This window comes from Propithecus coquereli, unplaced genomic scaffold, assembly GCF_000956105.1.
Source record: "Propithecus coquereli isolate 6110/MARCELLA unplaced genomic scaffold, Pcoq_1.0 Scaffold119, whole genome shotgun sequence".
NCBI classification, from domain to species: domain Eukaryota; kingdom Metazoa; phylum Chordata; class Mammalia; order Primates; family Indriidae; genus Propithecus; species Propithecus coquereli.
This window is the reverse complement of record NW_012135969.1, coordinates 6416577-6431014: the sequence shown is the minus strand read 5'-3', so window position 1 is coordinate 6431014 and position 14438 is coordinate 6416577. Positions and strand designations below refer to the sequence as shown.

At 51.0% G+C, this 14438-nt stretch overlaps 1 protein-coding gene across 1 annotated transcript; it reads left to right on the top strand.

The window, feature by feature from the left end:
- The first annotated feature begins 10783 nt into the window (after positions 1-10783).
- Positions 10784-13144, top strand: HOXB13 (homeobox B13). Its single transcript, XM_012660150.1, has 2 exons — positions 10784-11541; positions 12502-13144. The coding sequence occupies exons 1-2, from the start codon at positions 10941-10943 to the stop codon at positions 12753-12755; spliced, it is 855 nt and encodes a 284-aa protein (XP_012515604.1). The 5' UTR covers positions 10784-10940; the 3' UTR covers positions 12756-13144.
- Positions 13145-14438: the final 1294 nt, after the last annotated feature.

Sequence of the window (14438 nt, the reverse complement as noted above, 5' to 3'; positions counted from 1 at the left end):
ACCTGTAAGAATAAGTTGTCCAGTGTAGAGCAGCAATCTCTCTTTTTTTTCTTTTAATAACATTGGTACCAAGAGTGGTAATCTTTTTTGAGGATGACTAATACCATTGAGAATTGGGTTGGCCCAAGTTTTTTAAATAAACAAATGCCATAAAAAAAAGAGAGGAGGGAATTGTCAAGATTTTAAGAAAGTTAAGAGACATATTAACCAAATGTAATCTGTGGACTTTGTTTATACCCCGATTTAAGCAAACTAACTGTTTAAAGATATTTTTGAGACAATTGAGGAACTTCAAACATGAATAGTATTAAGGAATTATTGTTCATTTTGTTTGATAATCACATGAACATTATGTTAAAAGAAAAGAAAAAGAAGAAAAAAGGAAATCCCTATCTGTTAAGGATTCAAACTGAAGTATTTTTGGGTAAAATGATGGCTGGGATTTGCTTTAAAATGCTCCAGGAAAAGAAAGCAATAAGATGGGCTATGAGTTGCTCCAGGTTGGGGCCGGACGATGGGTACAAGAGGTTTCATTATCATTTTCTGTTTTTACTTTTCTGAATATGTGAAATTTGCCATTAGAAAACACATCAATAAAACTGTGGGCCCACATCCCAGAAAACCACACATACACACCTACTTGCACGCTCAATTTCAAGGGGTGGGCCTTTGAGGGCCACCCATAAAAAAAGTTCAGAATCCTCAGTGCCCACCAAACACCTCTTTTTCCCCATGGAGAGGACAAAATTGGAAGATGTTTTGGCACCAAGTTGACCCAGCCATGCCTTCCTCCTCTGCAGAGCTGTTGGTGTCGGCTACAGGCCATTGGAGTTTGGGCCTCCCAGGATTCAACTATAGGTGAAATTTTTCCAGGCATAGCTCATTTGTTGCTCATATGGACTCAGCCTCTGAAATGAAACAGGGTGGCTGGGAGTGGGGTGTGAGTACAGGGGCAGGGTGTAGTCCCCACTTTTGTAGTTTTAAAAATCATGGGAGGCACTGCTAAAAAAATTACTGTATGTTAAAGGGATTCTTTTATTTTGGAGCCAATGTCAAGATTTTTCCAAATCCCTTTATTTTTCCCTTTTCCCTTTAATAATTTATCAGTTACATTGGGTTTATTTTTAGTATCAGTTTGAGCTACTAATCAGATTTTAATGCGATTTATTTCTATTTAAAAATTTGTCAACAACTTAGTATTTTAAGAGAAGAGAAGTGGAACGATCAGAGTTGGGATTTGGTGCCGTAAGGCCCCAGGTTGGAGTCCAGGCTTCCTTCACTTATTAGCCTCTGGAAGTCGGACAAATTAATCTCCTAAACCTCAGTTTTCTTACCTACAAAAGAGGAGGAACAACTGCCCTCCGCCCCTACCCAGTTCTGTTGTGAGGGTGAAGTGAAAGTTACATTCAGGACTCTTACAGTCTCTTACAGTACCGGGCACATCGCGACGATAGTGTGGATTCTGAAGGGACTGTCCCAGGGAGCCCTAAAGGGCAACCGATGGAGATAGGGGTCTACCGGGCTCAAGATACTGGCCAAAGCGGGGTCCAGGAAGCGCCGCGTCGCGGACCCAGGTCAGGTAGGCGGCAGCGCGCTCCGACGTACTAAGCGGGTTTTGGCCCAGGAAAAACTTCCGCCTTCAGGGACAACCTCCGCTCCAGGAGAGGGATCCGCCGAGGGCAGCTGCACCGACCAGCGCAGAGGAGGTTTCCGTGTGAGTGGAGGCTCCCACGCTGTCCAGCGGCGCGGGCTGCGCTGGGCTGGGCTGGGCGGTTAGAGACCTCACCCGCCGGCGGGGCCGCTTTGCCGTCTAAGAGCTGGTGGGAACCCCCTCTGGGAGCTGTGCCTTCAGTCTCATTACTGAATAATCTGCTGGACCAGGTGGAAGGAAGGAAAAAAAGTCTCTTGGACAAGGGCGGAAAAAATCCTTAGGCCGGCCTCTAGCCTTGACGGAGAGTCGGTGGGTTCCCCTTGATTCCTATAACTTCTCCCACCTACAGCGAGCCGCCCAGCCCGCCTGACCCGCACGGATCTCAGGCCAGGCAGGGCCAGTCTGCGGTTCGGTCGTCTGTGCCTTTCTTTGTCCAAGGCTTGGCCTGCACCTCTGGGGCAGACGATTCCTGATTCCTGAGGCTAGAAAAAGCATGTGGATGGGAGAGGGCAGGGGACAAAGGAGGTAGAAACTGCGGGTAGGCTGGTGGGGGGGTTACCATCCCAGGACAGAGGGCACCCCACAATCTCTATCTGCACCCCACCCCCCTGCAGTTGGAGATCTGGGCTGGGACTGTACCAGACAAGGGTTATGCGAGGGGGTAGAGGGGAGGAGAGATGGGGGTCTGCTTCGCATGGTTCTTCCCCAGCCTGGCATCTGAGAAAGCTTCCAGGCTGACCTCAAGAATAAAAAACCATAAGCCCGGCCTCTAGACCATCAAGACCAGCAATCCCTCAACCTGAGAGGGGATGTCCCTGTGACCAACCTTTGGCTCCCTAGGACCTGATGGACATGGAGCTGGGACCAGAAAACCACCCTGACCATGCGAGCTTCTACATACCCAAGTCCCAGTCTGCCTGACTTTTTGGTCTCCCCAGGGGCAGGCATGGAGAAGGACAGTCAAGGCATCAGTGGAAGCTGCCAAATTGCATCCAGCACCACAGCTGTCTCCCTTTTGTGTTTTTCATCCCTTCTCCTGCTCCAGCTGCCTGGAACCACGGAACTGGCCACTGGTTTCCTGAGGTCAATTCTCTTTGACTTGGGCAAGACAGCTTCCTTCCCATCTGCTACCCAGCCTCCCAAGCACATAGTTGGCTAGAACTAAATGATCTCTAAAGATTCTCCCAACCCCAAACACCAACTGACTAGTTTGGGTAGCTAGGGAATCTGGAGCTTTCTGTTCTCCAAGAGAAGAAAGGGAAAAGGGGGGTCCCCACATATCCTCGAATCAGAGACATCTCTAATTAATGATTTCACAGAGAGAACTGTTCTATCCTTCTAAGCTTCTAGATCCTTATCTCTGATATTGGTTTCCACATAGTAACCTCCAAAATTGAATCTCCTCCCAAGCCCCAGCCCTGCCTTATAAGCAATGTGAAGGGAGAGCAAAGATTTTCATGTCTCCGAGGAAAGATTTCTGGTATCAGCGGCCAATAGAGGCTACAGTCTCCTCCGATTATGGACAAAGCCATAGACTTGACAGGGACCAAATAACAATATTTTTTGGTGCAATTCATTTCATCTATCCTCTCAGAACTCTTAGAAAACCTCTGTAGGAAGTGGAGGGGATGAAGGAGCAGTTTAAACCCAAGTGATTCAGAGCCAAGGCAGATTAAGAGCCCAGAGCTCTGTTCCAACCCAAATCCCACTTAGATGAAGGGGTCTCATGTGCGTGGCCCGATATTAGCTCAGGACTAGTCAGTGTAGACACACTACAGACAATCAGCTAGACTTCTCCAGTCTCAGAAGGTATCAGGGTCTGGGGTAAATGGTTGGCCCAGAACCATGAGGGCCTGGCTAAGATGGACTTTTCCCCAAGTTAGAGTCCAGAGGGCAGTAACCAGGAACTGCCCAGTGTTCATCTCAGGCTGGGGCTGAAATTCAGAAAGGCAGAGAGGGTGTGTGTGTGTGTGCACAGACACTCTTGGAGACAGGAGGGTTATTTTTCAAGCCTTTATTGAGTCTCAAGTGGGTCGTCCTTTGTGGCACTCAAGGGCAAAAGCCCATGAGCACCATGAACGGGACAGGGCTTTGTAGGGATGGATTGTGGGACATTTTTCTTTCCTCCACAATGTGTGTGTGTGTTTATGAAATGCCTGCCTTCCTCCTATCCCAACTTTTTTTCTTGAAACAGATAACTTAGTGGGAAGAGAAGAGAAAGGCTTTTGCTGTGGAGGGAGGGAGGAGGGATACAGAAGAGGGAGGTGAGCCACAGAGTCTCAAGTTCTGGGTTTTTGGAAGTGTCCCAGGACTCTCAGCAGGGGAAATAGGGGAATCAGAACAAGAAATCAAAATGTTCAAACTGTACTTTCTCCTAAGCCTCAAATCTACCACTTCACTTTAGGCCAAATGGGCGGGTTTGGGGCTTGAGGGGCCAGGACCTTGGCACTGATATTCCCCTTGATTTAAGGAGTAAAGACTCAATCTTTATCTCTGGCAGAGTCTACATTAGCAGTCCTGAGAGGAGCCAGCAGTTTCCTAATAAATATCACCAACATCCACAGTCCCTGGAGGGAAAAACAAAGTAGAGATGGTAGAAAAGTTGTAAGCAACTCAAATTGCTTTCTTGAGTTTGCAGGTAGGTTTTTTTATAGTTCTCATTCCCAAGTCCCATCCAGGATCCCATGGGTTGGAATAAAGGAAGCCCAGTCTCCCAGGACCCTGGAAGCTGCTGCAAACCCCGAAGACGCTGATCGTGGGTCCCCATTTGAGGATCCCATGCCAATTTTGTCCCAGTTAATGAGCTCCGGTGGAGTTTACGCCCTGGGGCTGACCTTCCTAACTGAGTCAGAACATGAGGGTTATCTCACAGAGGCTGGGGTCACAGGGCTGTGCTCCCTCAAAGCCCTAATAACGTAATAACTGTGCCCCACCCTGGATCTTTGTGGAAAAATCAGTGGCAGCCTAGTGGCCTCCTTCTGCCTCCCTCCATGATTTTTTTCTCCCTCCTCTTGTGCCCAAGGTGAACCCTGATCTGATTGGGATTTTTTTTTTTTTTGAGACAGAGTCTCACTCTTTTGCCCGGGCTAGAGTGCCATGGCATCAGCCTAGATCACAGCAACCTCACACTCCTGGGCTCAAGCGATCCTTCTGCCTCAGCCTCCCGAGTAGCTGGGACTACAGGCATGCGCCACCATGCCCGGCTAATTGTCTGATTAATTTCTTTCTAATTTTTAGTGGAGATGGGGTCTTGCTCTTGCTCAGGCTGGTCTCGAACTCCTGAACTCAAACAATCCACCCGCCTCAGCCTCCCAGAGTGCTAGGATTACAGGCTCGAGCCACCACCGCGCCCGGCCCTGATTGGGATTTAAAGGGCAGCTTGTCCAGCCCCTCTCTCCTTACACAGTGCAGACAGGAAAACTGAGGCACAGAGAAGGGAAACCACTTGGCCCCACACGCCAAGCTAGAGCAGAACCTCACATGAGACTCATGCTCTGTGGGGCAGCCATCTAGGTCCAGATTGCCCAATTTTGAATTAGGTCTGGGCGGGATCTAGGATGGGCTCCTCTGGGTTGGGTAACTCCCCAGCAAAGCCCAGGGTCGGAGAAGGCGCCGGGGGACTCTGGGGCCAGCCAATCTTCCTACTCAGCACTCCTGGCAGGCAAGAAACAGCTGGCTTGTTCACGTAGAGCTGCAGGACCCAAGGACAGGAGACTCATGGTCTCTGTTCAGCGACCCTTATATTTGGCTTCCTTCCTTCCCTCCCTCTGCTTCCGACCCCACTCACAACCCCACTCACCATTCTCTGGGCTTGGCTAAGTGCTCCTCCAGTTTCTAGGCGCCATCAGGGCCGGCAGCAATGGCTGTGCAGTTGGAGCAAGGCTCTCCACTCAGCCCACTCTTTCATCCCTCCTTCGATCCATTTGTTCTGTGGTTTTAAGGCCATGATTGGCTCTAATTTTGTAGCTGACTCCCTCAACCCTGGCCTCTGAGGCACTTAGGTTTGTCCTGAAAACGTCCTAATCTTGAGGATGTCCCAGGGCTTCCCCAGTTGGGGAGGGACGGAGGAGGTGACGGTGGTCTCTTCCTGACCTGACCAGCCGCACCTCCATCCCCTGGGCTCTTAGCTCTTGGACCCCACTGTCAAATTGTCCAAAAGATTTTCCTCTAAGGCCAGGAGAGGCCCTGCTTGATTTCATTTCAGGGAGAAAGGTCCCAGTCTCTCCTCATCCCCAGCTGACTGCGCCGTTCTAGCTTCCGGCAGCGCTCCCAGGAAGGGCTCCGCAGCCTGGCCACGGCGAGCCAGGCGGCCCCCTGCCAAGCACAGGCTCAGGGCTGCTCGGAGCTGTCGCCTGGCAGGCCTATTCCAGACTTCAGAGAAGAACAATGGAAAATTGTAGGGCGAGAGGGCCACAAAGGAAAAATGTGTGTGTCGGGTAAAGTAAAACAGAGACGAGAGAGAAAGAAACAGAAAAAAAAGAAAGAAAAAAGAGGCAGAGATAAGAGGGAAAGAAAAGGAAGAAGGAAGGAAAAAAGAGAAAATGAAAGAAGGAAAAGCAAAGGAAGCGAAGAGGGAAAACTAGTGCCACAGATAGGAAGAAAGGAACCAAAAGAAAAATAAAGGTAGAGCAAGGGGTGGGTGGAGGAGCTAAAAAGTGAGCGATAAATAGGAAAAGAAAAGAACACACAAAAAGCAAGATAACCGAAATTGAAGAAAAGAAAGGCAGGAAGAAAAACACCGATATAAAAAGAAACGAAGATATCGAGAGACTTAAGATAGATGAGAGAAAATACAGACGGAAGGAAGGAAAGGAGTGCACCGCAATGAGGCCATTTCTGTAAAATCGAAAGAAGCCAAGAGACCCCCAAGCAGTTCGGCCAGGCCGAGCCGCGTGGCGGCTCAGCGGAGTCCCGACCTTTGGAGAGAAGGAAGCGCCGCGGCTACAAATAAATCCTCAACGTTCATCATCACCGACCCCGAGCCGCCACCGTCGCCCTCTAGTAGGTTGTTCCAGTTGGGAGAACGAAGGCAGCGGGCCGCTCACTTTACTTTACAAAAAATGAAACATAATTTAGCAAATGCCCCCAAGTGCGGCGGGTGGGTGCCTCTGGCCCACTCCCCCACCCCCACCGCCCTCGTCGGCGGGTCCCTAGCACGGGCTGGGGCGGGAGCTGACATGGAGGTGCCAAGTCCGCCCGGCCGGAACCCCTGGGGGCGCGGCGGCAGCACTCAAAGGCCGGGCTGTAAAGGTCACAGGCCGTCTGTGGGGCTGAGCTGAATGGGATCCCGGAGGTAAACAGACTCTTAACTTTCAACTTGGCCTTGACCTTCCTGGAGGTGTCTGGCCGGTATGTAAAGGAGCACGCTGAGGCTTTCGGCGAGTTTGGCTGGGTCAGTAAAGGAGGTTGGGGGAGGCCCCTCGCTCCCGGAGGGTCTGCCTCGAGGCTCCCAGCAGGACACAAAGGCATCTGTGGGGCTGGGGGAAGGGCAAGCTCAGCCCAGACGGGCTGGGAGATCAGCACGCCTGAATTGGGCACAAACTTCAGCGCTGAACTGTAGAATCGCAGGGAGGACTTGGAGGCTCTGAGCCTCAGTTTCTCTGTGCGAGAACTACGTGGCTCATTTTCAGAGTTGACGGTAGCAAGTGAGAAGTGGCCGGTGCTCTTTAGGGCAACTGTCTTTTTCTCTTCACACAAAAGCAGGTGGCTTGTAATTCATTAGAAACAGATACACATACAGGAACACGGAATTTATATTTATTCAGTTTATGAAATGCTTTTAGGTGCAAAATCTCATTAAATTGTCACAGCATTCCTGTGAAGTAGAAAAATTATCCCCATTTTACAGATAAGGAGACTTAATTTTACTTTACCTGACTTCAGTCGAGATCTGTGATGGGTCACAGACAGATACACATACATGCGCATGTTTGGAAATAGGAGCATGTACCCGTGTGTTAATACGTATGAGATCCAGAACTGTTCCCAGGGATCTATTAGATGCTAAATAAATTGTAGAGTAAACAAAACAAAAACAAACCCCACAGTATTTAAGCGTATTGAAACGTATCTAGCTAGTGACCTTCTCCCAGGTGAAGTTTAAGTTAATCATCTTTTCATTCCACAACAATGCAGAGTTACATGCACTCAGCTGCTTATTTCAATGATCATGGAAAAGAACTTTGTATATCCAAAAAGCACAATTATAGGCAGTGATTCTATGACTCTAAAAATTTTGTTTTAATTATTTTTCCTCTAAAAATTGATATAACTGATATACAATAAAGTGCAGAAATCCAAAATGCACAGTTTGATGAGTTTTCACAAAGTGAACGAACCTATGTAGCTAGCATCTAAAAAGATCAAGAACATTTCCAGCACCCCAGAGAGCTTCCTTACGTCCCCTCCCAGTCAGAGGTCCACCTCTCCAGGGCAATCTCTACTCTGATCTCTATCACCGTACACTAATTTTGCTTATTCTTAAATCACATAGTAATGAATCATACCAAAGTTACTCTTTTGTGCTTGGCTTCTTTCACCCACATATCTATGTGACTCATCCATGTTGTGTATAGCAGTGGATTTTTCTTTTTATTGCTGTGTAATGTTCCATAGTTTAATTATAGCACGATTTCTTTTCTCATTCTACTGCTGACACACATTTCAGTTATGTTTAGTTTTGAAGTACTATGCATTAAAGCTGCTATGGACCTTCTATAGCACATGCCTTTTGAGGGACACAAATGTTCATTTCTGTTGGGTTTATGTCCAGGAATGGAATTGCTGGGCCATAGGGTATGACTATGATTATTTCTGTTTTAAAATTCAGGGATTTGGCTAGGAGCAGTGGCTCATACCTGTAATCCCAGCATTTTGTGAGGCCAAGGCAGGAGGATCACTTGAAACCAGGAGTTCAAGACCAGGCTGAGACCCCCATCTCTACAAAAAATAAAATAAAATAATCCCAGTTGGACTTGGTGGCATGCACCTGTAGTCCTAGCTACTTGGGAGGCTGAGATAGGAGGATAACTTAAGTGCCACTGTGCCTTAGCCTGGGCGACACAGCAAGGGCCTGTCTCTTAAAAAAATTAAATTAAATACAAATCTATTCATACGTGTATTGTACAGGCAAGGATAAATCTACCCATACATATAAACATAAATATATATGTTTGCCTAGTGGAAGTTAAAACTGTGGCTATGCCCTATGTATCCATCATTCACCAAGTAAAAACTGGTGAAAAATTCTTAGTCTTTAGGTTAAAATCCTGGTATTTCTGCCTTTCATAATTAGACAAGCAAAAGACTATGAAGAGTAACTGGAAAGCATTGAAGAGACATATCCTTCCTTTTTTTTTTCATATTGTTTTCAAATGCCATAAAATCTAGTGAGGATTCCATGCTTGGCATCTTCAGCTATTAGCAACGTTCATTAAGAGTGATCTACACCCTCCACTATAGCCCCACAGCTTGGAGCAACTCCGGTTTGCATCAGGGCTCTTTCCCACAAGGTGGCTAAAGTTCAAGTTTAGGTTGGTGAGGGGACATGGCTGAGCACACTCAGAGCTAAGGGTGGTCTGTTCCATATAATGGCCAAGATCCTGGTGTAGAATGGAAAAATTCCTTTCTTCTCCTGAAAAACTGGGGGTTCTAGGAAAAGCAGACACAAGGATTTGATTTGAGAGGGGGTGGTAAAGGAAACAGAAAACTTCTAAAGACGGATTTGTGAAACAAACCATTTGATTCTTCTGAATTGCACTGCACAATAGGCCCCAAGAGAGGGGCCTCAAGCAATTCTGCCAGTGATTGGGGCTACCCCTCCCATTCCCTTTCCCTTCTGAGAAAATGTAAAGCTTAGAGGAGGCAGATAGGGGTCCTGGGCTTTCTGGACACTCAGCTTAGGTGGGAGTGTGCCAATGCCAGGGACAGTTTCCTGGGCCTCCTGGACCATAGGAGGGGGACTGAATGCAGAGAGGCTGGGCATCTCCATACAGCCCAGGCACCTGCATTCTTGGGGTCTAGACCTCTTGCAGTTGGTTCGTGGCAGTTAGCCAGACCTGGCTTCCCCAGACTTCCTTAGATCCTAGAAAAGTGAGGGGAGGGGGAGTGTTTTAGTTTTTTCCAACTGGCACTTCAGGATTTTATAAGATTCTGTCTCATACCGTCCTTCAAATTCTCTTTCCCTCTTTGTGCTGCTGTCCCTAGATCTGAGATTCTCTCTCTCATATCATATGCGTCTCTGTATGTCTTTCCCCACCCTTAAACGGAAATCCAGACCCCTTATCACAAGCCACGTATAGAGGCTCCATTTTCCCTACAGGTCCAGACATTGAGTGTTCTGGGCTCCATCCACATCGCACGTTTTCTGCGTTCAAGTTCATGTCCCCTCCCCTTGCCTCGCCCCGAATGGGGGCTTCCAGAGCCTCTGGGCAGTAGCTGCGAGTCCCTGAGGAAGAGGCGTCCCGGACACGTCCCTGGGACCCGGAGCAGCTCATTACAGCACATCCAGGACAGGAAAGGCAGCTGGAATGAACTGGGGTGCTAGTACCCAGGACTCAAAGCAAAAGGGCTCCCAGAAACACCCGTTAACCTCTGTTTCCCAGCTTCCTCTTAGGCGCATTCCCGGGTTCTCCTTTGAGGCAAGGAGCGGCCTCCCAGCCCCACCCCCGACTCCCCTTCCCCCCGCGAGATGGACACTTTATAGGGAGGGCTTTTTATTCTCTCATTAAACCTGCCAAAGCGCAGGAGACAGAGAGCCAGGGAGAGAGAGGAGGAGACAGAGTTGGGGCCGGGCTCTCTCCGCAACCGCTCACTCCACCTACCACAGCTCCTCCTCCCTCCGCCCCCCCACCCCGGACATGGCACCGGGTCTCTCCAAACTGGAAAGCAGCAAAAGGACACCTCCTCCTTTTTCTCTCCTGTTGTTTTCAAATGCGATGAGAGAGAGAGGAGAGAGAGGGAGGGAGACAGGAAGACAGAGGGAGAGAGAGAGAGAGAGAGAGAGGAGAGAGAGAGAAAGAAGGAAGGAGGAAAGCTGGGGTAAAGTATTTTCGCAATTTCTGCCTTGAGGATTTTATTAGCTTCTCTCCCCCAGGCCTCAGCCAATCAGCGCGCGAGCCCAGGCCCTGCGTCTCTTGCGTCAGGACGGCCGTGCTAGGCGAATGCAGGCGCCTAGCGAGCTGGGAGCGATTTAAAACGCTTTGGATTCCCCTGGCCTGGGTGGGGAGAGCGAGCTGGGTGCCCCCTATATTCCCCACCCGCAGCGCCCCATGAGCCGTCTCTCGGCCCCATGGAGCTCGGCAATTATGCCACCTTGGACGGGGCCAAGGACATGGAAGGCTTGCTGGGAGCGGGAGGCGGTCGGAATCTAGTCGCCCACTCCCCGCTGACCAGCCACCCAGCGACGCCAACGCTGATGCCCGCTGTCAACTATGCCCCCCTGGATCTGCCAGGCTCTGCGGAGCCCCCAAAGCAGTGCCATCCATGCCCTGGGGTTCCCCAGGGGGCGTCTCCAGCTCCTGTGCCTTATGGCTACTTTGGAGGCGGGTACTACTCCTGCCGAGTGTCCCGGAGCTCGCTGAAACCCTGTGCCCAGGGGGCCACACTGGCTGCCTACCCCGCGGAGACTGCTGCGGCCGGGGAGGAGTATCCCGGCCGCCCCACTGAGTTTGCCTTCTATCCGGGGTACCCGGGAACCTACCAGCCTATGGCCAGTTACCTGGATGTGTCAGTGGTGCAGACCCTGGGCGCTCCCGGGGAGCCTCGCCATGACTCCCTGCTGCCCGTGGACAGTTACCAGTCCTGGGCCCTCGCCGGTGGCTGGAACAGCCAGATGTGTTGCCAGGGAGAACAGAACCCACCGGGTCCCTTCTGGAAGGCAGCATTTGCAGGTAACCTTCACTGCGCTGGGTCCCCCTTGGCTCTGAGCTGGGGTTATTGGCCTCCCTGGCACTTGCCTGGGAGAAGGAAGGCGACTTGGGGCTGGTGAGGAGGAGCTTGGTGCTTCTCTGTTGGTTGTCAGGACTCTGAAGGAGGGTCCAGGCAGTGTGAGGGGCTTGAGCTGGGTGCTGTCTGAAGCCTGAAGGCTACCAGTCCGCCCCACTTCCCCAGAAGGCCCTGGGACCAGCCTTTCAATATGTCGAGAGCCTTGGATCTCTTTGCTGTTGGGTGGGGGTCAGGGTGTCCCTACCCAGCCCAATCCTAGTCTAATTCTACACAAAGGCTAAATAACTCTCAATTAGTGAATGGAGGGAGGTGGGTGTGGGAGGTGGATAGGGAGGTATTGGATGTTCTGTAGAGAATACAACCCGTCACTTTCTTTTAGATGAGTTTTTCAATTTCCAAAGGAAAATTTAGGTTTCCTGCATCCATGACTTAGGTGTGTGCATTGGGATGGGTGAATATGTATGGGTGTATGTGTGCATGTGTGCCTGTGTTGGGAGTCGGGGCAGAAACATGTTTCCTCTCATACAGAATTTGCCTGTAGAATCTACAAGAGTGGTTGAGAGTCCGAAAATGCATGCGGGGCAGACATATATGTGGGCAAAGGCCTAGCTGTGTGTGGTGGGTGTGTTTGCAGACTCATGGGTGTGAGAGCAGTGATGAGTGAGGGTGGCCTTCAGGAGCCCAGGCTGAGCGGTGGTCAGAGAACCAGCCAGAAGTCAGGGCGTCCCCCACGCCCCCCGCCCCGTGCTTTGGGGTTGCAGGAGCACACTTGCGCTTGTAGGGTGACCTTGGGGCGCCTGTAGGATGACTTAGCCTGGAGCTTGCAGGGCCTAGGTCTGCACTTGGGCACATGCCAGGCAGGGGTCTGAGCGTGCCTCTTTCTCCCTCCCTTTTCCGCCGCACAGACTCCAGCGCTCAGCACCCTCCTGAGGGCTGCGCCTTCCGTCGCGGCCGCAAGAAGCGCATTCCCTACAGCAAGGGGCAATTGCGCGAGCTGGAGCGCGAGTACTCGGCTAACAAGTTCATCACCAAGGACAAGAGGCGCAAGATCTCGGCGGCCACCAGCCTCTCTGAGCGCCAAATTACCATCTGGTTTCAGAACCGCCGGGTCAAGGAGAAGAAGGTTCTTGCCAAAGTCAAGACCAGCGCTATCCCTTGAAGGATCTCCCTGGCTGGGGGTGGGAGGAAGTGGTGGTGCCTGGGAAGACCAGTAGCCTGGGGCCAAGGACTCTGATGAGGGGCCCCCAGAAATGACACCCTTCCCGCGCCACTGGTTCCTGGACTGTTAGCTCAGGGGTGGCCTGGGTACCCCATATGTGCCCAGAGAGCAAGACCTGGTGTTACAGCCCACTCTGCCAGTGTTCCCAAAGAACTTGTCCCATTCATAATCATTCATCCTGACAGTGGCGATAATCACGATAACCAATTCTAGTTGCCATGATAATTAGCCTCATATTTTCTATCTAGAGCTCTATAGAGCACTTTAGAAACCGCTTTCATGAATTGAGCTGATTTTGAATAAACTTGGAAGGAGATCTCTTGGCAAGGCAACTTCCTCTCAGACCCCATTTTGTTTACATCCCGCATCCCAGTAACAGCAGGAAGACAGGGGAGAGAGGGAAAGGCAGATTCCCCTGTGTGGCTGTCAGGCACATTTAACATTCTTCTAAGATGACAGCTGGACAGGATGGACAATGCTAGAGGGTGCCTCTTCCTCCCTCCATGCCCCACCCCCAGGTTGTACACACTGGTCTGCGAAGCCCCCATATACCTAACTCAGATTTTGCAGTTGTGTGAAAATGAAGCCGCCGGCCTCCCTAGTCAATCCTCCTTGCTTCCAGAGAAAAGGAATTTGAGAAAGTGCCTAGATCATTCACCATTCCTCGTTTCCTAGCCCGAACTCTCCAAGTCTTCCAACTTTCCTGGTGGTTCTGACGGAAGCAGATCGTCGTTTGTTGGGCATTTGGGAGCTGCACGAAATTGATATTTGTGGCCTTGTAGACGTGGGCCCTCTGGGGCAGAAACAGTGATTACAGAAGGAGAGAGTATTGTCCTACCCTACCCTTAGGCACATCCCGAACACGCTGGTATTGTCAAGCAGGAGAGAAAACCAGAAAATGGCCCCTTCACCACCCATTTTCTCCCGTTTGCTTTCCCCCGACACCCAGAGGACAGAGAAGCTTGCGGGTAGTAGGCCTGGGCCATGCGGAAGGTCCTTTTGGGGTGGAAAGAATAGTGGTCGGTGGAGGGGCAAAGAGTGGCGGAACCCCAGGTGGCCAATGCGAAGGTGGCCGCAGACTTCGTTTAATTTTCACTTTGCACACTGAATCTCAGGTGGGTGGAGGGCTAGGTGGCGCCAACTCTGTTTTCCAGGTCCACGTAGACAGACCAACAATGTGGAATTCCGGAAAACGGGGGGCGGAGTGCAGACCGGCTGTTTGCAGAGCCAGGACGCTGAGAGAGACAGGGGGTCTCCGCCTCCGTGCTGTTCCCCGATGTAGTGTTCTTGCGCCCAGTGCCTGGTGGGCCGCACAGCAAAACCAGCGGGTTTGTGCCGGGCCTTCCTGCAGCCTAGTCTGGGGAGGTCCCTGCAGACACGCGCCCTCCTGCTGAGAGCAGGGGCCTGACGTCGGGAGAACCCGCCCGACCGACCGAAGTTCCGAGCGGCGGGCAGGCAGCGAGCAGTCGGTGGCGCGCCACGGCCACCATCTCAACGGCCTCTCCTTCTCACAGCCGGCTCTCGGAGTTCTCCAGGAAACCTTGGGGCAGTCGCCGCAGCCAAGGGATTCGAGTGTTTATGGCCAGCGGTCGGGTGGGATCCCAGCCCTGGCTCCTCTCCGGG

What these genes read in the sequence shown, in the direction of transcription:
- HOXB13 (XM_012660150.1), top strand. Translation starts at nt 10,941, where the DNA reads ATGGAGCTCGGCAATTATGCCACCTTGGACGGGGCCAAGGACATGGAA. An exon ending in CTGGAAGGCAGCATTTGCAG is followed by an intron (nt 11,542 to 12,501) that starts GTAACCTTCACT and finishes TCCGCCGCACAG; the next exon opens with ACTCCAGCGCTCAGCACCCT.